General features: G+C 42.5%; 1 protein-coding gene across 2 annotated transcripts in view; it reads right to left on the bottom strand.

Annotated features, from left to right (window-relative positions):
* LOC145766279 (uncharacterized) overlaps nt 1-22,178 on the bottom strand; it is a 70,941-nt gene that overhangs the window by 31,730 nt on the left and 17,033 nt on the right. For both annotated transcript variants that reach the window (XM_082577954.1, XM_082577955.1), the window contains exons 4-7: nt 17,754-17,904; nt 14,884-14,997; nt 8,591-8,777; nt 8,205-8,289 (exon numbers count right to left, since the gene is read on the bottom strand). In XM_082577954.1, the coding sequence (XP_082434080.1) occupies nt 8,205-8,289; nt 8,591-8,777; nt 14,884-14,997; nt 17,754-17,904 (537 nt within the window). The remainder of the gene's footprint in view (nt 1-8,204; nt 8,290-8,590; nt 8,778-14,883; nt 14,998-17,753; nt 17,905-22,178) is intronic.

The following is a 22,178-nucleotide window of genomic DNA, read 5'->3' as shown; positions in this document are numbered from 1 at the left end:
TTATTCTTTCTTTAATAAAGGAATACTGTGCTAGCGAGGGTAAGGGGTGGGTATGGGAGTAAATGCAATGGTCATATTGCCGATCAATTGCAATTCACCGATGATTTGCTCCAAAATTCCAAAGTGTGTTTCAATAGTTTGGCATTTGGCAACATATTTTTCATTACCACGGCAACAAGAGCTAGAGGAGAAACCCTCCTATTTTTTCAAAACGCTGGCAGTGAAAATAAAACAAAGTCTCAGCGAGAAAAAAAAAACAGTTGTCAAGAAGCGTTTCATGATTAACATTAACAAATGAGGTTAATGAGATAAAGTCTCAGCGAAAAAGTGTCAATGAAAAAAAGACAGTTGCCAAATAGTGTTTGACATAAAAGATAAAGTTAAAACCTAAGTGGCAGTTTAGAATAAACCTGGGTTTCGGCATTACATGACCTGGAATTCCTTCGGTTAGTTCCTTTGTTGGATTTTCAAAAAATCTCCGAAAAAGGCTTTCCTCGAAAAAGGCTGTCTCCGAATCGGATTCCAGCCGGAATGGCCTTACTGATGGAAAGCCTTTTACCATGCCACCCAAAACAGACTGTCAGTAAATTTGTAATGCTGCAGACAATCACCGACATTTTACAGTGATTTTCGTAACTGGGAAATTGAAATTGTCTACTTATTAGTATTCGAATGATTTGCAAATCAGCCTGAAACGAAATTACAAACGAGTTGCAGCAATAGACAAGATATCAAAAATGGTTGAAGTTTAAGTTTTTGGCAGCCGATTGTAGCATCGAATAGACAGCGATAGACACGTGTTTCGCCCATGAGGCTGGGCTCATCAGTATCGCACCGTATGTGTTAAACTGTTTTATTTGCATCAACAGCGCACGGGTACAAATAATTGACACGACGAGAGAGCACAAACAAACATAGCCAGGTCGAAGACTTTAAGAAACCGGCCTGCCACACCCCGCGGCGGCGGGGAGCGGCGTGATTTATGGGGTGACGATGCACCCGGAGGGTTAAGTCCACCAGCTTAGGTCGCGAGGGCCAGGCTGGGGAGTCGAGGTACCTGTGGAGGGAGAGTGTGGATCGAAAAACTATATGGCCCGTCCGCAAATTTAGAATGGCGGAGCGGGACAGGGAGACAGGCTCTTTCTGCATAGCCCAGAAAGAAGCCCTGCGACGAACCGGGCGACCCGTCGTGTGTGGACGCTGGAACCGGCAGTAATTGACCGCCGGGCAGCGCCCACGTCTCCTTCACGCGTCCTCGCGCAGGTACTTTGACTCTTATACCCGGTCTGCCAGTAGGCAGAGCGGATAAAATTGGGGTCTCCCACGAGGAAGAGAGTCGAACCATTTAAGGATAATTTGGCTCTCGTGGGAGACGAATATTCAATAAAAATGTGGAGCAGAGGCTCGATGAATCAATATACTGTAATCAAAAAAAAAATATATATATATATATATAGGTGGGAGTGTAATTAATACTCACTGGAGAAGAGTAAGCTTTCATTCGGCGAGCACGGATGTGCACTGGCCAGACGTTGAGGCAGGTTCGCCCAGCTGGGTCGGGGAGGCTAGCGATCGAAACCAGAGGCACTGATAGGCTGCACTACCGGTAAAAATAGAAAATTGGGGTAGAAGTTTTGAGGCTGCATCGAGTTGATCAGGGGATCGTGTTGATCAATGCATTGAAAGCGGAGCGATGTTGATCCGAGCGGGCAAGAACAGCGTTACAAGGCGAAAGCAGCGTATGACAGTTCGAAACAATTGATTGATTAGTACATAGAGAATCTAGTGAGGATTGAAATTGCTTAATTGCTATTAAACCAGTCTCAAGTCACAATGTACATGAGGTATTTTATTTCCTTCCTTTTTACTTTAGAATGGTTGTTTTTGAAGAGACTGGAGTATCATATAAAAGAAATGGCGCAGGTTTATAGAAATAAGGTGATGACATAAGGTGATCAATTTTAAGCCAATATTGTTATAAGGTTATAACGTCTAAACGGTTTGCTGTCTTGCGCGCCCGGATACTTACTGCAACGTTATTGGGGAATAAGTTTCTGATCGCTGATGTCGTCTTTTCTATGACGTAGCCCCTCCACAAGTGAGCCCGGCGTTCCAAGCTTTCCAGACGCGGAAGGATCCTTTGATTGAGAGGGAAGCCACTTTTCTAGCCACCTCTGCTACCCCACGAGTAGGAACGCCCAAGGCCGTCAGAGCTCGAGAGCTCATCGGGGCATAGCTCCCGAGGGAGCCTACGACGAACGGAAGTGACAGGACGTCCCTGCAAGGGCGCTTCCTGTCTTCCTTTATGTTGACACATAACTCGCCGTACTTGTCGTGTTTCCTGTCGGCGGCTTTTCGAAGAGAATCCGCGCCGTTGTCGAACGGACATGTGACGTCACATACGACCGTGACACCGTCAGGGCGTTGCAGGACGATGTCAGGACGCAGATCGGCACCGCCCGCTTCCACGTGCTGTGGAACCGTACTATCTATGGAAAGCCCGGGTTGCCATTCGGCAGGCACATGCCCCACGATCTCCCTTAATACCGAATTGTGTCGTTCCGTGATGACAGTCATCACGGTAGGGCAGTGATTCAATATGTGGGGGAGAGTCTCTTCCGCTTTCCCACACGCACGACACATGGAAGGTAGGTAACGGCGGCCATGGCTTGGTTTTGATTCAAGTGGCATTAGATTCAATCTAGCTTTGTACGCAAATACTCGGTCCGCGTGATCCAGGAGCTCCGGGTGCCGGGTCCAGGAATTTGAAAATCCGGACAGGCAGTGGGCACTGACCGTCTTGCCTTGGTCAGGTTTGGATTCCCACTGTCTCCTCCACCACAAGTCATTGTGTTGATGGAGGGTCGGCACCACTTTTTTCCTTATAGGAGGGGTGATTGTGGAGCTCCCCGCGGCCAACTCAAGGCCGCCATCCGGGCGGGCGGACCAACGTACGTTCAGGCGACGGGTGGCCGCCGGGACACGGCCCCACAGGCTCTCGCCTGTAGGGCACGGTTTAGGACGGGCGCCGTCAGGAGGGGGGTCACTATTCAGATAACTGGCCAGGTGGTCAGTCGTGGGATCTGGAGTGCCGAACCTCAGACAGGCATGACGCCTAAGCTGCCCGAGAGCGACGGCAGAGACAATGCTGTCAGGTGACGTCAGCATCTTGAAAGCATGAGCTAGCGAAAGCGTGTCACTTTCGCGACACAAGTTCGTGATGCCCAAACCTCCCAATGCAGGCTTACAGTAAAAGAACGCGCTGCAGGCCCACTTGGGAAGACGCCACGCCACCTTCAAACACCGCAAAACCAGTCGGTCAAGCTTCAGAAGCTCATACTGTCTAAAGCGCCGCACTCGCAGATGGTATGACGCGGACGGGAGAATGATGGAAGTGAGTGCCAGAAGTTTCTGGCTTGGGGTAAGAAAGGATTTCATCAATAAGGAAATGTGCTTCTCCAGAGTGGAGATGAAGGGTTGGGTTAGGGATGCGTCCGAGGCGTAACCGGTTCGAGCGCCGAGGTATTTATACGTCTCGCCTTTGGGGATGACTCGAATTTTCTCCCCGGCAAGGGAGAAAGGTTTCGGGTCGACCCGCAGACGGGACGCCGACACTTTCCCATAGGAAAGGGTGCCACACTTGCGTGGGTTGAACCGTAGCCCGGACCAGGAAGAGAAGGGTTCAGTAGCAGATAGAAGAGAGATCATCTGCTCGCGATCGGAAGAAACGAGACAGATGTCATCCGCATAAGCCATACAACGCACTTTGATGTCGTCTTCTTTGGCAGGAAGGTTGTAGCCGCAATCCGTTTTGTCACGGACGCCCCTGAGGAGCACCTCGATGACCAAATTGAATAGCAGCCCAGACAACGGGCAGCCCTGACGGACTCCCCGCCCCACAGGGATACGGTCGGTTTCACCATTGCCGCAGCGGACGGTGCAGGTGTTGTCGACGTATATGTCGGAGATGCACTCAATAAGGTCTGTGGGGGCGTCGAAATGACGCAGGACCTCGGCTATGCATTCGTGCCGGACACTGCCAAAGGCGTTTCGAATGTCTAGAAACGCAACCGACACAGGCCTTTTGCGTGACTGTGCATCCGAGAGGATGGTGTCGAGCATGAACACATGCTCATAGACGCCCTCTGTGGGCATGAATCCCTTTTGCTCTCGGCTGATAACATTCCCCTCCACCGCCCATCGCTGCAGGCGCCGGGCCAATACGGCGGCGTAGATTTTATAAATGTTTCGGCAGATGGAGATGGGCCGCCAGTTGCTGACGTCGTGCAGGTCACCCTCAGGGTCTTTACATATGAGTGTGATCCTGCTGGTTCTCCACTGGTCCGGTACACGACGGTTGATCCGGCAGGTCTCGAAAAGGCTGGCCAAGAGTCCCCCTCTTGGATCCAGGGTCTTCCAGAAACCGTAGGACAATCCGTCAGAACCAGGGGCGGAACCGACATCAAGCGACTGGAGGACCGCCTCCACCTCCCGCGCCGTAATGGGACCTTCACCGTCATCGACGGGGAAGAGGTTCACACTATCATGCTCGTAACGGTGGGAGTTCATCCACTCGGGCATCTGCGAGCAACTCCCAGCTTCAGGAGCGGTCATGTCGCGTCGAAATCTCTCCTCAATTTCTTGAGGTGGGATTTCGCAACGACGGTCACTGTTTTTTCCTTCAACGATCCGGCGGACTGTTCCCTTCGCGTCCCGTGAGAAGGCGGCTCGCAACCCCACGCCCCTACAATATCGGGCTCCGTTCCCGCGCGAACCCCCGCCGTCCGACCGAGGAGAACCCCCGTTCGAACGACGGCGAGCCGCGCGAGCCCGGGCGCCACAATTGAAGCGTGGTTTGCGAGGACGTGTCCTCTTGGGCGGCGAAGTGCCAGCGGTCCACTCTTCCAATTCAATGCAGAACCGGTCGAAATTTATGCCACCCGCTAAAGTAAGGTTCACTAAACTGCAAAGAGCCCGCCTGGAGCTTTTCGTCTTACTTTCCCTGACTGGTTCAACAGGGTCTTGGATGGATCGTTGAATGTTGGGTGAGATGGACATCCCTGGGGTAGTCTGTGGGAGTCCGGAGTCAATCGTGGCTTGGTTGCATGTCATGGTGTCACTTCGGGGTTGAGTCAAGGTTTGGGAAGAGATAGTTGGCAGGAATTTAGAGTGGGTGGTTTGGGTAGGTGGGATAAAAGGTTGGGCTTCAGCAGACAGCGTCGAGGTACAAGGTTGTATAGGACAGATGGGAGCAGGATTAAAGGGTAAGGAGGAGTGAGATGAATAGCGCTGAAGAGAATTAGGAGAAAAGGTTTGCATGGGCGGCTTGGAGGAGCTGATGGGGTCCCCAGCTTCAGCTCCGGTGGTAGCCGTCAGAGGCAGAGAAGAAGAAGGGCGCGAAGCCGGCTTGGATAAACCGAGCGAGTCCACTGCCACGGCTCCGGTGGAGGTCGGCTTGCGCAGAGGTACATGTAGAAAATGGTTCGCGCTAACAGTAGGGCCGTAACAGTCCGTGGTCGGGCTATCGGGCAAAGAATTGGAGGAAGAGGAAAAAGATTCACTGTTCGACGAGTCAGACGAGTCGGAAGAGTCCCCACTTTCCGACCCAGGTCCGGCCGAAGACAGATGAGGAAGAAACAACACATCTAGGTCAGGCAAGCTGTCAGTGTCAGCAGGGCTGAGCGAAGTCTTGCCTGGATGAGATAGAACAGTACGGAAAAGTTCAGGCATAAAGTCAGGTGGGGGGGGCAAAGTGGGAGTGCTGTCTAGGCCTTGGCGCCAGAAGACTTGAGAACGGATGACAGAAGAAGGGGGAAGAGGGGATGACCCCTCGACCGATGCGCCTGCAGTCGAGGGCCGGCGCCTTCCACGCCTGACAACAGAGGTGTAGGAAAGCCCAGGCTTGGTCATCATAGGGGGTCTGGTTTGGCTCTCCGAGGGTGTCGGGTCATTGCTCAGCCAGGGAAGGCAGGTTGGCAATTGAAGGCCCTCGGGGCAGGATCGCCAATGCTCTTGGGCCCCATCCAGCTTGTAAGCTCGAGGGAGAACACGGCAGCACCTGCTGCAGGTGATCAGGAACTCGGCGCGCGAACCATGAAATGCTCGAATATGGTCCTGATACGCCTGCACATCTCGGTAAGGTTGAGATGCCCTCCTGCAAGTGGAGAAAGGACAGAGAAGGGGGAATAGATTGGGGAGGGTGAGGCGAATAGGGCAGACGGACTGCAGTCTATTCGACCTCGGGAAGGGTGACTCGAAATGGGTGGGGTAGCCACGATGTGGTGCGGAATTGCGGATCGGACACTCGTCACCGTGAGGAAGTGACGAGTTCGCAAAAAGCAGTGAGTCTACCGGGGAGGCTTCACCATCTGGGTTGAATGAGTGACCACTCACAGGAACCTGCTTCCTCGTCGGCGAGCCTAAGCTAGTGGACTGAGAAGATGGAAGGGAGAAACCAACACCGGCCAGGTTATCTCTAAAAGTCTTCAAACCTGCACTACTTGAAAAGCGAGACATAATTCAAATGAAATAATTATAAAAAGCTGGTTATTACAAAGATTTAAAGTTTACGGCGACGTTTCTAAATTTAGAGATTTAAAAGTGACGATATAAGAACTGGTAGCAGATTGTGATGAAATTGAATTTAAAAACCAACGATTTACTAAAGATTTGGCTGATAAAAAGCAATTTACGTTGATTTAACGTTACAGGATAATATTATAATGTAAAAATGTTAGTGACAGATAAATAAACTAAAAAAAAAAAATTTTAATTACGAATTGGTGGGAGAAATAAGAGGAAAATGATAAAGCTTTAAGAGCAATTGAATGAATGTACAATTGTGACGTCAGTTCGTAAACTTTACTCCAGCTAGCAGAGTGACCCTGCGACGATTAATAAAATACAACAATTAAATATAATATAATACGCCAATAGTCGTTACAATTGATTGGAAATAAATCAGTTAAATGGTTTCGGATCAACGATTAAGGATTCAGAATAAAACAATTAAAAGCGACACGTAATTCAAGCTTAAAAAGAGAGAATATGGAATTGAATTTGGGGAGCACTGGCAACACTAGGTTTTTTTTTTTTAATTGATGCTAAAAAGCTATGAAGAAAATAATCAAAATGGGTGGAATTTGGGTAATTAAATGGGCAAAATAACTTAGTTTTACAAAAATTTGAAGACACAACAGGCTGGTTATACAAATTAACTAAAATTATTGAAATTGGTAAAAATTGAGAGACAATATTGGTACAGAGAAGATCAAAAATTAGGCTAGGATTTTTTTTTTTTAAATATTGCAACTGTTTTTGTTTTTAAATTTACAAATCAAGGTGGAAATAAAATTAAAATAAAACACAAATAATTACGGTTTTTAAAGTCTTTTTGTCCTTTCTTCTTAAGCTAAAAATACTGTCTTCGGGGTAAAGATGGAGAGTAACAAGACCGGGCTGGAATTGCGAATCCCGGTGCTTGTTAAGGGTGGGAAAGGTTAACAAGGGTAGAGGTTGGGTACTGAAGTCTTTTCCGTTGATTGGGTAGGGGTTGATTATTAAGCTAGTCTTCTTGGTTGATTGCAGATGAATTTTTCTTGAGCTTTTTTTTTAGTCTTTAATTTTTCCGAATGGCTGAAGACTGTGTAGGCTACTTTTGTACTTGTACTGGCAATTTTCTTTATCCAAAACTGTCTACTTTCCTGGCCAAGTTTGTTTTGCTTAATCGGCGTAAGCCAAAGAGCCTATCCTTATTGATACAGCACTTGAGTAATCGACCGCCGCTTTACCAGTCAGTTTAACTCTTATCTTTGTGGAAAGAAAGAGCCAACAAAACCAGCAGGTGCCAGGGGTAGGTCAATGTGAAGAAAGGCGTTCTTCCCGGCTATCAGCACAAGGCTGATCACTCACTAGCACAGCGAGCAGCAGTTGCGCTTCGCTAACCAGAACGGTGTAGCTTCCACGCAAGCCATTGAGACCTGTCTTGTGGCTTGCGTGGAAGCTACACGTGTCTATCGCTGTCTATTCGATGCTACAATCGGCTGCCAAAAACTTAAACGTTTATTGGAGGTCTCAATGGCTTGCGTGGAAGCTACACCGTTCTGGTTAGCGAAGTGCAACTGCTGCTCGCTGTGCTAGTGAGTGATCAGCCTTGTGCTGATAGCCGGGAAGAACGCCTTTCTTCACAATGGTTGAAGTCTTACCTTCATCTTTTCTCTCATAATCCGACAGGAGTTGGATCATCTCTTCTGTAGTCATGGAGCATTCCATTTTACTGATCAGCACAAACTAAAAACAAATTTGTCCTGAGTTGAACTATTTATAGAGTAGTATTATTTGAAGCTGCACTGAAATGTTGTTAATATAATGTTTTATTAACTTTTCACACCTTTATTGAATATAAAGGATTTTCCCCTCATCACAACCGAAACATTAAACTTCCTGCTTGTCTGATAAATCAAGAAATCATCAACAAGTTTGTAAACAATTCTAGTAAATTAACAAAACAAAAGATAAATAAAAGATAGAAACGATGAGCAACAAAAGAAAAATCATGAGAAAACCACATTAATGTGGATTTAAAACTTACCGGTGATTGTTTGGTTTGCTCTTTAATGCGTAACGTCTTCGACCATTCCACATCCATGGTGTCTCCAGAACACAAAATAACTTCAATTTGTTTCTTTTTGAACTTCATTCCGGACATCCGCAAGAGAACCATCTTGTCCTGATGTCGCTCCAACTCAATGTATGCGCGCCCGGCTGGCTGACCGACGCTGCAGCGTAAAATACAACCTACGGTGTCGGTCAAATGGAATAGAATCCATTCACTATTCACAGTCAACATGGGGTTATGAATATAAGTGGTACCATAGCGTGCTGAGTGACTTCCCATAGGGAAACCTTGTGATCGTGATGTCCACGTTTGAAAAAGGAGTGCGTGAAAAGCTGCCATCTAGCCGGATTGACATTTGGTGGCGTCTACCCTAGCAGGGAAAACAAAAGATAGTAAACCGTGCACTAACTGATGGAACGCCCTCAGGCTCCGGTCAAACGGCGGCCACTTTTTCAACTGCAGCTCCGGACTGGTGGTGATAGTAACTCTGGTCCGGAGCCGGAAGTGCATGTGCAATAGGCTGGCGCAAAATCTCGAATTTTTTTTTCTTTTAAACTTTTTGTCAGTTTGGAATATTGTTCCTTTTGGTAAATGTATCTCCTACATCAGGGGTGTGCAACCTTTATTACAGAAGGGCCAGATATGAATAATTGGGTGAAACCGCAGGCCGCACGTTTATTTAATATATGATTTCTAGTAGTTGCAGGCACAAAAGAGTAGTTTTTTTGATATTTATGTTATTCTTATATTAGGGGTTATCTCCTTCCAGAAATAATAAGTTAGGACGCATAAATTTCTGAAGAAAACTGCTATTCAAATTTATTGTCACACCGTCTTTAAACGAGCTCAGTGAGAAGTTTGCAGCTGGCTTCTTTTCCCGACGGCTTTTTCCAAATTTACTTTAATAGAAGTGATCGCAATTCGAAGTCCATTTTCCAAGTGTTCGTCTGTCAGAACCGATCAATAGGGAGATTTCATGACGCCCGTTTTTAAAAAAAATGTTTGCACAAATACGTTGAGCCAAAAAGTGCCATTTTTGAAGCCATGGATTTTTCAAATGTGGAAATTAAGTCACCTTAGTTGAAATGTTTTCGGTAAAAATCGCCAAGATTCATTTTTAAATACTTTGCTTTTAAATCCGTTTTCTCTTGAAGATCAATCAGTTCAAGTTATATCTTCTGGTGCTTTGTTGATGTCTGTGTTGAATGGCGAGGCGAATATACCAAACAAATGTTCATGATATTTGAAGTCCTTGAAACGAGCCAAAAATTCATACAACAATTTTTCAAGTTGGTCAGCAAATTCAGTTTTCTTCTCAGGATGCATTCCATAATTTCTTAAAGTTGGAAAGTGGAAAAGATTTCCGTCTGTACGTGAGCTTTCCAAAGTCGTACTTTGTTCATAATGCCTTTTATGTGACCATACATTTTTACGTTCCAAATAATTAAATATGATGGATTAGCGGTGGCCGGTGGGAGACTTCTAAAATGGTTAACAGAAGGTGCGAAATCTACAATAATCCACTCCACAATGAATTGTTCAAACGTACCAGACTAAACTAAATTACCGTATAAACATGTTTCGCGGGACGCACACAATTCAAAATTGGCACATCTTCGCGGGCCACATAATTTTTCTTTGCGGGCCGCACGTTGCACACCCCTGTCCTACACCAAATTTCACAAAAAAATATTAACGTTTGACCCTGGTTCACCTGGTTTGAATTTTTTCAAAATATGGAATTTTTGCTTATCCCTGAAACTGCTCACCCGCTATCTTCTAATGCACTCTAGCATCTTAATGGACACAATAAGAGGCAGTAACACAAACTTGTAGCAAGCTAAGTGGTTTAATTAGCAACTCCATGAACACTGACACGTGTATTACTCTCAAAATGTCGAATTCTATCATTTTTCAGACATGATTTTCTTTGTGCACCCTTCACCGTAGTAAATATCTACTGCTTTCAGTTTCTTGAATCATTTGACAATGTTTATCGATTTTCACAGACCAACAAAACTTTTTTTTATATAAAGGCAGTAATTTTAAGGTATTTCGAGGCCCCTTATTCTGATAATGCACTAAGTTTTCTCGAATTGGCTCTAGTTTTTGAGTTACAGCAAAAATATTATTTTTTAATTTTTGAGACCCTATAGATTTAACGTCGTGTCGTTTACTACATAGACAAAACTGGAAGTAATCCCAGGCACATTTCTGAGTTGTATAAACGCTATTTGGAACCAATCACGTTGATTACAACCCAAACAAACAGCTATTTAACGTTTACTGGCCTAGTAACAATCAAAATATGTTGTGAAGTAAGCCTGAGGATACAAGATGTAGAATATATAACTTGCGTTTTGCATTAATATATTTGTTGACTTCAACAGTATCAGACTTACTAAGTAAGCTACTATGTACAAACAAAATGCATACATTGTTTTGCTTAACAAACTAGACAAATAAGCAAAACAAAGTTGTCGATGAACAAACCCAACTCTTTAATATGATTGGCCTACTGAGCAACACCCCATCAAGGTATGAAGGCCATTTATATAATTACAGAATACAAAGTTATGTTATTCAGTAAAGTAGCTGCTTAGAATTTTATCCTTGCTGCAGAAGAACGTCATCTTGGCCTTGGAGTCAAGAATTGCATGTTGATCGAGATGAGGAGCCAAGATTCCAGCTACCACTTTTGATAACTAAATCTTTAACTACTACAGTAGGTGGTAGAAATGGTTTTGAGAAAAAAAACTTGACCTTGCTCCAAAACACTACTGAAGGTATTGAGGTTACTCTCAGTCATGCCGGTTTTCCTATTGTTTCAAGCAAATCACCACTTGAATCTAAAGAGGGCAAACAAAAAACAGAAATAGCAACGTCCATGCAATGACTGCCTTGCACACTCCATGTAAACATAATGTTCCAACTTCCTTCGAACATTCTCACCGTGCAGAAGTATCAATTTTCATGGTGATGCCACGGCTTTCTTTATGCCATGGCACTCTGAACTTCTTAGCCTTTAGCCCAGAAACGGGTTTTCGTGCAATGTTTGCATACTTTATAGGAGGAACCCAGGACTTATCTTGATCACCCAGCTTCATGTCAAAGTAATAATAATAATAATGCTTGTTTTTATATAGCGCTGTATCTATCGCAGAATGCGTTGCTCCTCTGCGTTGTCTCATGCAGCAAAATATATCTGGGTTGTTTGTACATCATCCTACTTGACAAAGGCATATTTTATTAGCCTATATGCCATTTATTTAGCCTAAAGACCAGAAAAAAAACTTATTGCAGCAAAGACTTGGCCTTAGCAAAAGCTTAGAATAAAATTTCATTTGTACAGTATCCATTTCAGTAGGCTTACCTATTCAATATACCGATTCAATATAGCGGTGGGATGGCGCAACGGATAAGGCGTTGGCTTTCCAATTGTGCAAACCTGGTTCGACTCCCGGCTTCAGCTGGTTGTTGAAAACACCGCTCACCTCTACCCAGGGTGTAATAAATTGGGTGGGCGTAGTTGCTGAAGTAAAGGCGGCCGAGAGAAAGGAACTGGCCACCCTACTCTCCTTAGTGCCGAAGGCTTAGTACAATGAGAACCTTATCTTCTCATACCCGACACTTAAATCAAGTATGGGATCCCCCTTTACCTATTCAATATAAAGCTGCATTCATAAACACATGACTTTCGGGATATTTTTCTTGTGAGGTAGGCCTACTGATTCACAACTGTTTTCATTGAATATTTATGTCTCCCTTGTGTTAAACACAGTTCATTTCAACCTTTGCTTGCGTTTTGAACTTTCGTGCAATATGAACCAATTGAATTAGACAAGTGCAATTATGACATCATAATGGTAAACAGCGCTGAAAATAAGTGATTTGCAAATTGAAAGCTTTTGAGAAACGATTTCAAAAATATTTTCATTGTCAAATATCTCGAAAACTTGAGCCAATTCGAAAAAACTAAGTGCATTTTCGGAATCAGGGGCCCTGAAATACTCTATAATGACTCTCATCTTCTGTGCCAAATTTTTTTTGTTGGTCTATGTTATAAATTCACTGACTGCGAAAAGGCTGTAAAATCAACTAAAATGACACTAAAAGCATGCACTATTAGTGACTCTCAGACTTGGAGTAGGGTGAAGATGTTCCACGTGGAAGTTAACAGAGGAAGTGACGTTAAAATCACGTGGTCAAATTTTGAGAAATTCCCTCTTCAGATACTGCTAAACCACTTCGAAATTTACTAATTTTTCAGAAAAATTCAGAATTTCTCCTTGGGTGAACCAGGGTCAAAGGTGAAAACCCAACAAAAATTTTTGGTTTACAACTATCAGTGAGCAAAATGGAACATTATTCCAAACTGACAAAAATTTTAAAGAACATCAACGAAAATGAGCCACCCTAATGTGCAAGCTGTGTGTGTGGCTGTGGTCAGGTTTACTATCTCAAATAAATCAAAAATCTTCAATATCTTAAAAACAATATATACCGTACAGTCCGTACTACTGTACATCGGATGGATGGAAAACATTGTCAAATTTGAAATCCTTTCAAAGGACCCTTAACATTGCCATGAGGCAGTGAGGCACCTTTTAGATCGCTTGGTGAGTGTGGTCTACAACTGCTCGGTTGAAGCATTTACTACCAAAGGCCGGAGGTTCTGGCCTCTGGCCGTAGTTGCAATTCTCCGGCCGAAACATCCTGCTTCTGGCCAAAATGTTGCATCCGATGCATTACTAGCACAACTAACTACATTGCAAAACATTATATTCTTCTATGGTAACCTGAGTGACACATTGAGCAAATTTTCGCTGAAACCCATCTTTCTTTCAAGATGCATTCATCTCTAATAATACCAGCTCCTTGATTTCAATACAAAAACTTTGTTGTTGTAATCTATTTGATCATTACATGTTCAATTGTTCATTTTGCGTTTACCGCCTAGATGGCTTCTAAGTGGTTAGCGTGTCCACTTCTGAATCAGCAAACATAGGTTTGATGCCTTATTGGGTCACACAAAGAAAAAGTTTTAATGATGACACTGAATCTTGTTTCTGCTTGACAATAAATTTAGGATACATAATATATTGCGCCTCTCTATACGACTGCACTGATTGCCTTGTAAGGCGCTGAGGAGCAACGCACATATGCGATGGATACAGCGCTATGATACAAAAACACACACTAGGCTACTATTAAGAAAGTATATCATGGTGTCGCTATGAACATCAAATATTTTCACTAAAATATTAAAAGCAAGCCAGCCACATGACAGAGTGAGCCAACAACCAAATTTCTCAGCAAAGCATTGAGAATGTCCTGGCATTAAGTAACTTCGGCCCCATAGCTGCTGTTGGATGATTTATCAAGATATCAAAATGACAATTGCGTACAAAGGTATTTTGCGAACCAACCCAGCTATAGTTAAGTGATGTGACCACCTACAACTTTGCACCACCAAAATCTGTCTCAAAAACTAATTTCACACCATCGATAGAGCTCGACCGATATATCAATCAGCCGAAATTTATCAGCCGATATATTGTATATATCGACTACTTTTCACCGATAAACATCGGCCAGCAAAAGCACACTCAAAACCAGTCATACGTATGCCTTTGGAAGAAACACAAGTTGCCCAAATACGCATTTAAACTCTCTCGTTTTATTTACGTGCAAACGGCTGCACACAATCGATTTTTGCAAGCAGCACGTGGGTATGCTTTTGAATGTCTTGTTTTGTGCACGTGGAAGGGCGCTCTTCTAGCTGCCTATTTAGTTGGTGCTGCCTGGTTGTGCTTCTGTATATCGAGCTAGTGGCGATGACCTCGGTCTTTGTGCGAAATCCTAGCAGAAACTCCTATCGTGTTGGACTGATTTACGATGACAAAGATGTTCTCTTCTTGGCAGGTATGCTTAGAAACTATGTTTTTTGAACTACAATTTAAAACTGTTGAACTTTGATTATTGAATTGAACACAAAACAGTATTGCATTTGGTTGTTTCTTTTTTGTTTGGTGTTTTTTTGTGATTAGTGTTAAGAATGATTTTTCCATTACAGCAACCAATGCATAAACTTTCTTGGACTGGTTTGTTGCTTAATAACTTTGTTGGTAACAAATTTTTTGTAGTTGATATATCAGTTGAAATATATCGGTATCGGCCTAAAAATTTCATTAATATCGGTATCGGCATCGGCCTGAAAAAGGTGATATTGGTCGAGCTCTAGCCATCGATGCTTAACAATTTACCGATTATAGATAAGCTTTACACCATCTTTGCCACCAATGGGCCATACACCAAGGAATGTGAAAAGCTCGGACAGCTTGAAATCTAATGGAAGTCCGCTAATCCGAACGACTTGTCTGTAACATAAAACATTGCAAAGTTTTGTTGGCATCAGTCTGTTATGAAAAACAATAAACATAAAGACATCAGTTCAATGCAGTGGTTCTACAGCGTGTCATTGTAAGCCTAGTTGTAAGCTCAAATAGAATAGTTGTAAGCTTTCCTGAGTGAATTTAACCACAGACCTCTCACACTCCCAAACAAGAAACATAATATTAGTAAAACATAATTCACACAACCTTCATGATCTAAATTCTAAACGAAGTCAGTGCTTTTTTACGTTGCACTTTGATGCATGTCCCTACTGGAATTATGTGCACTGGGGTGGAGTAAAAAAAAATTTTATATCAAAAACCAGATGTCTTAAAAGTGGTGTTTAAGGCTCAAAAACAACTTTCTAAGTGATTTTAGTCATCTGCCACCTGAACCCCGCGGAATGGCCCGTTTCGGTGAGTCCGATCCCTTAACGGGGATTTTTTAATTTTTTTTTTAAATTATCGGGTACCGTAGCCTAAGTAATTATCATTGCCGTTTTAGGGTTAGGGGTTAGAATTAGGGGTTAGAGGTTAGGAACTCACCGAATCGGACTCACCGAATCGGACTCACCGAATAGTAGCAGATCCTGCACCCTGTAGCTAAATGCCCAGAAAGGTCATGGGACCTCTTAAATCGACAAAAATCTGATCTTACAAACCGGTATAGTTAGAAGAAAACTGGTTTTTGGCTTAAAATGCTCAAAAGGTCCATGTTCTTCTTTGTCTCGTGTCACACGACCGTAGCCCAGAGCATCACGCAAGCTCTTGCTCTATCGTTGAACTCGGCTAAATCCTGTGCAGAGCATCTTGCTTGTAGGACAGGGCATTCGAGTAGATGTTGCATATTTTACTCCTGTTCACATTTACAGCTTGTGCTTCCTGGGGAATACTCCCAGTGTCGCATCAGCGTATTATGGTGCACCTTCCAACACCAGTTCTTAAGCAGTTGAGGCAATACTTCCATTCACACTTTCCAGAAGAAAGGCATTCTGTGGGAGAGAGCTCCATGTCGGCCCGGCTGCCAGCTCCTCCTTCTACAGTTGGACCCGCACTTTGGTGGCAACCTCATCTTGACCCAGTGGTACAACTGAAGCAACAAAACTTCTTTTTGACTTTAGTCACCCACGAGCTGGGGTTTGGCCATGTAGTGGGTGTCTCAAATCCATGTTCTGACAAGATCTTTCATTTCTGCAGGTCAGGCTTCTGATATTGGAAGTCCTGAGCAATTCCAGACAGAATGTGTAGCGGCATCATGTTTGTTGGTTTCAGACAGCCTGTAACCAAATGACAGCTTTGGTTCAATATGGGTTGATTTTCTTGGCGCCAAGCGTTCCTAAACTGGGCAGTGGGCAGGCATGTCCATGTTTATATCTGCTATAGTGCAACATTTGCTTCTAAATGTGCATCGATCACAAATTGGCAAAAACACAAGTAAACACCTGAACAAGTAGTAATAATTATTTATGAGAAGACTGCAACTGCACTAAATGATATCGATCGTTGAGATATGAGAAAACTGCAACAGCACTGAATGATATTGATCATTGAGATATGAGAAGACTGCAATCGCACTAAATGATATCGATCATTGAGATATGAGAAGACTGCAATCGCACTAAATGATATCGATCATTGAGATATGAGAAGACTGCAATCGCACTGAATGATATTGATCATTGAGACATGAGGACAGTAATCGCACTGAATGATATTGATCATTGAGATATGAGAAGACTGCAATCGCACTAAATGATATCGATCATTGAGACATGAGGACAGTAATCGCAATGAATGATATTGATCATTGAGATATGAGAAGACTGCAACTGCACTAAATGATATCGATCATTGAGATATGAGAAGACTGCAATCGCACTAAATGATATCGATCATTGAGATATGAGAAGACTGCAATCGCACTAAATGATATCGATCATTGAGACATGAGGACAGTAATCGCACTGAATGATATTGATCATTGAGATATGAGAAGACTGCAACTGCACTAAATGATATCGATCATTGAGATATGAGAAGACTGCAACCGCACTAAATGATATCAATCATTTAGATATGAGAAGACTGCAACTGCACTAAATGATATCGATCATTTAGATATGAGAAGACTGCAACTGCACTAAATGATATCGATCATTGAGATATGAGAAGACTGCAACTGCACTAAATGATATCGATCATTGAGATATGAGGACTGCAACCGCCCTGAATGATATTGAACATTGAGATGAGAAGACTGCAATCGCACTAAATGATATCAATCATTGAGAGATGAGAAGACTGCAATCGCCCTGAATGATATCGATCATTGAGATGAGACGACTGCAATCGCACTGAATGATATCGATCATTGAGATGAGAAGACTGCAATCGCACTGAATGATATCGATCATTGAGATATAATATGAGAAGACTGCAATCGCACTAAATGATATCGATCATTGAGACATGAGGACTGCAATCGCACTGAATGATATCGATCATTGAAATATGAGAAGACTGCAATCGCACTAAATGATATCGATCATTGAGATATGAGAAGACTGCAATCGCACTAAATGATATCGATCATTGAGATATGAGGACTGCAATCGCACTGAATGATATTGATCATTGAGATATGAGAAGACTGCAATCGCACTGAATGATATCGATCATTGAGATGAGAAGACTGCAATCGCACTGAATGATATCGATCATTGAGATATGAGAACATTTACCTTTCACCATGATTAGAATTGATTTGCTTGGTCAGTGATGGAGTATCAGCGGATGCAATGTTACAACTTTTCGAGTCACTTTCGCCAAGTTCCTTTTCTTCATCTGGTGATGAGGTTGTAACAACCAAAGCAGGAACATCAATTTCACGATCTGGGATGACATCACAATGAAAACTTACACTCAAACTTTGTAACAAGGCTCTACCTGACAGATATGATAAACAAACAAAACAAAGTAACCTTAGCGGGTTTAACATAATGTATTATATATATACACACTACACAGGGCTGAGATTTTTTCTTTCTTGTCGAACAACCAAAAATTCTGCGTTTGTTTGTCGAATAGTAATATCATAAACAGACATAACTCAGCAACAACACTACATTTAACATTATAAAAACAAAAAGCGAACGTTTTCGGCTAGTCATATAGCCCTTTTCAAGCCTATAAGAAAATACATTTTTAAAAGAAATTCTAAAGAATCATATAGTATCACAGCAAAAATATGGTCAAATCTAAACATTTGAGAAACCACCTCGCTCACACAAAATGATAACTGACAATTACACAGCACAACGGGTCAAGTATTTGTGCTTCTGTCTTTCTTGCGTAATCTGCCTGAGTCCTTGTCTGAACAATCAATTAATTTTACCTCTGAAATACTTGACCCGTTGTGCTGTGTAATGTTCAGTTGTCATTTTGTGTGAGCGAGGCAGTTTCTCAAATGTTTAGATTTGACCATATTTTTGCTGACATATTTGACATAATTTTTGATTTTTGCTGTGATACTATATGATTCTTTAGCATTTCTTTTAAAAATGTATTTTCTTATAGGCTTGAAAAGGGCTATATGACTAGCCGAAAACGTTCGCTTTTTGTTTTTATAATGTTAAATGTAGTGTTGTTGCTGAGTTATGTCTGTTTATGGTTTAAAAGAGTTACCTCTCTACCCAAATTGAATAGTAATATGATGTCACAAGTCAGATACGGTTAGCGTTTGGCTGCGAATTACCGCACAAGTTGTGTTGCACGCTGGTTGAGTGATTGCAAAGTAAAAAGGATTATCAAGCGCTAAGTTGTGTAATGTGCACCTATCGGACGTGTATATTATTTGTTTTGCTCCAGGAAGAGAACTGTTGTAAACGCAAAACTGAAAATCGCAAATAAAAAAGCCTTTAAGCTAACGCTAGTGCAATCTACTGCATAATTGAGATGTTTTCCTTTGGTACCGTATCTCTTTAGTCTCGCTTAGTATATACGTAAATGGTTATGTATTGTATCCGCACACAAACACAGTTAGGAGCGAAATATGAAAGTTACCAAGAAAACACAAAGAAGATAAAGACCGACCGAAGCTTTTGCCATCCGTGTTGGCGGAGGATTCTTTTGTTTTTTGGTCATAATAAGATACTGACTAAATGAAGACTATCCTATCTGTTGTCGGGCAGAGCTATGCTGTTCTTACAACTTGCCTATTACCTTGCCCTGTTCACGCCCAGTGACTTCCTACTGTTCGTCTGGAAGCGAACTCATATGTATAACCAGGTTATAGGTGAATTGTTCGTAAACAGTTGTTCGTAAAGCAATTGTTCGTAAACAATTGTTCGTAAAATCAATTCTTTGCAAAGCAAATCTTCGCAAAGCAATTCTTCGTATACATCAATTCTTCGTATAGGTGAATTGTTCGTAAACAGGTGATAGGTGAATTGTTCGTGAACAATTTTTCGCAACAGCAAGGTTTGTCTTGCAATTTCCGATGAAGGTGCATAATGCAAATTTTCCTGAATAACCAAGTTACGACGACACAAAGAAATAAGCACAATGAAAAAGTGCATTTTTGTTATTTATTGGAATACAACAATTGTCTGTGTTTAGCCATTTTTTGCTTACACTATCAATATTACTTTGAGTAACTTCGTACAAATTGTCCACGAGCCAAGTTTAGTATGAAGTATTGTGTGCAATTCCACGCAAGTAATCACAAATTTCATCATCTTGAAAGTCTTGACGCCAAGTTCGGACGACTCTAGTTAGTCTTTCTGCACTGTCCTTGTACTTCTTCTTTGGAGGGGGTCCTGCCTGGCCACTAACATACTGTTCAATGCGAACCTCATTTAGATTTTGCTCTCGCTTGATTGCAGATATGAACTTCCAAATATCTGGATGATTTGCAGATACCTGGAACATGAACCCTCTGTGCCATCCTTCAATGCTATTATTAGTTTTGGGAAGGCCACTGAGGACGCCATCATAGCAGTTCCACATTTGAATTGCAAACATTGGAGGACGGCGCCCTTGACGACGATCTGGGCGCCCAACCCAAGTGTCTTCAAAGTAGTCAATTACTGGCTGAGCAACATCTGGTAATACATTCCCATCAATGAGAATGTCAAAGGCCCGGCTGACTTCATTAATAAGCACAAAGGCCAGAGACGACAACATGCGCAACCTCAGAGCAAACTCTGCACTTGTCTCGTACTGCTTCTTCAGGCCACTTGATTGCGTCTTTCTTCAAATGCACTGGCACAAATGGAAGAAACAGCCACGGTGAGTTGAAAGTGGGTAGTCTCTGCTTACTGCATTAACCATGGCCATCTCAAAGTCAGTCATGATTGTCTCTGGAACAGCAACAGCAGGTAACAACTCCTTGATCTTTTGCAGCAGATGAATGTATGTCCCTCTCCTTTTGTCCCCCAGCAGGGCATACACCAGAGGCACTGAAGTGTTTTCCTTCAGTCCGTGTATTGAGTAAAGCTGTTCAAACAGTGAAGGCACTGTCTTGAAGGTGCCGTCAGCATACCAGTGCTTTGAACGGGCAAGGAGCTGCAGATTTCTTTCAGTGGCAAAGAGGACCATACAATTATCTCCAGGCCCAGAATCATAGGCCAAGAATGTTACACCAGCAAACGTTTGCTTGTACTCTACTGGAAGCACAATGTCACGGAGAGAATGTGGGATTGCCGGGCCTGCATTTTCCTTCAATCGCACTTGGGTGACTGCCCTTTTCATGCTCTGCACACTTGGCAGTATTGCTGCCGTGGCTTGACTGAGTCCAATAGTTTTTGCTGAGACGAGGTAACTTGGGGCATCACGACTGTCTTTTGCTGCACAACGAATATTTTCCATAACCTTTGTTGCTTCGACATGACAAGCATCTCCAGCATGATTGTGCTCACCTCTGGATTGTACAATGGCTGCCATAGCAGTTGTTACTCGTGCAGGACATTTCTTATTCAAATGCTCACATTTCCAATAAGTAGTTTCTTGCCCTTGTGCGTTAAGTTCACTATAATCTTTGTGTCTTCAACGAGCGTTGTTGTTTTGATTGTGAAATTCTGGAGTGATGTGTTATTATCATCGGTTATGACCTGAAGTAACCTTTGATGCAAACCTCGAACTTTCTGTTGTTTTCTCAATCACCAAATATCGTTTGCAATGATGTCACAAGGATGTTTACCAATGGATCTCTGATTGCGAAACCGTTATTATGTAAGAATCTTCTACCCTACGTGACATTCTTTAGACTTCTTTAAGCTTCTGCTTGTTGACATTTATTGCAACTTGACAGAACAATGTGACATTACGTAACCTTCTCGATGTTACTAGACCGAAACAACCTTCTATAAATAGTGGTGTAATTTGCGTAATGATTATTATTGGAGTTGTATTATGATGAGTTGATTATTATTATTATGAGTTGGTGATGAGAGATCATTGTTGTAGTAGTAGCAGCTGTTAATAGACGCAAAGATTATTGTTGATCGAGAGTTGAAGTATTGAATACGAGTAAAGCAAAGTTGATGCTAATATAATTTCTGATTGAAATTAGAATCGTATGAGAAGCTGTGAGTGGATCACGTTAGACTCGATCAAAAGCCGCAAGCGTTGGAATCTATTGCTGTTTACTGTTACTTTGATTAATTGCTGGAAGTGGTGAACCATTCGTTGGAGTCCTTCAAGCGTTTTCATATATATCATTTCACCAGTAGAACTATCCGTGAATTTAATTGACTGCTTTTCGATTTAACCCATTAAATTACGTCATTGAACCTTTCCAAGTCTTTTTCCTGGTAAGAGATAGAAAGAAATCGTGACACTTTGTAATAAAGCTGGCCACTCTACAAAAGTTTTGGCTTTCATTTTTCACTGCTCACAAACTGTAATGCCATTCTGAATCAGGGACTCTACACTCTGTCTGCTCGTCTACACTCTACAGGTACAGCACGTCTTTAAGCACAATTAGCACATCTTTAACATATAGGCTATCCTAATTGATTGTTCGTAAACAATTGTAACTGTGTTTTTTTTTAAAAGCTGTAGCCTAACTTTTATGAACATTTGTTTACGAACAATTAGTATTACGGTCAATTGCATGCCCGACGAATTGCTTTACGAAAAATTGCTTTACAAAGAATTGATTTTAC

The sequence above is a fragment of the Aplidium turbinatum genome, chromosome 3 (genome assembly GCF_918807975.1).
Source record: "Aplidium turbinatum chromosome 3, kaAplTurb1.1, whole genome shotgun sequence".
Classification (NCBI taxonomy): domain Eukaryota; kingdom Metazoa; phylum Chordata; class Ascidiacea; order Aplousobranchia; family Polyclinidae; genus Aplidium; species Aplidium turbinatum.
This window is presented reverse-complemented; position numbering and strand designations above follow the sequence as displayed.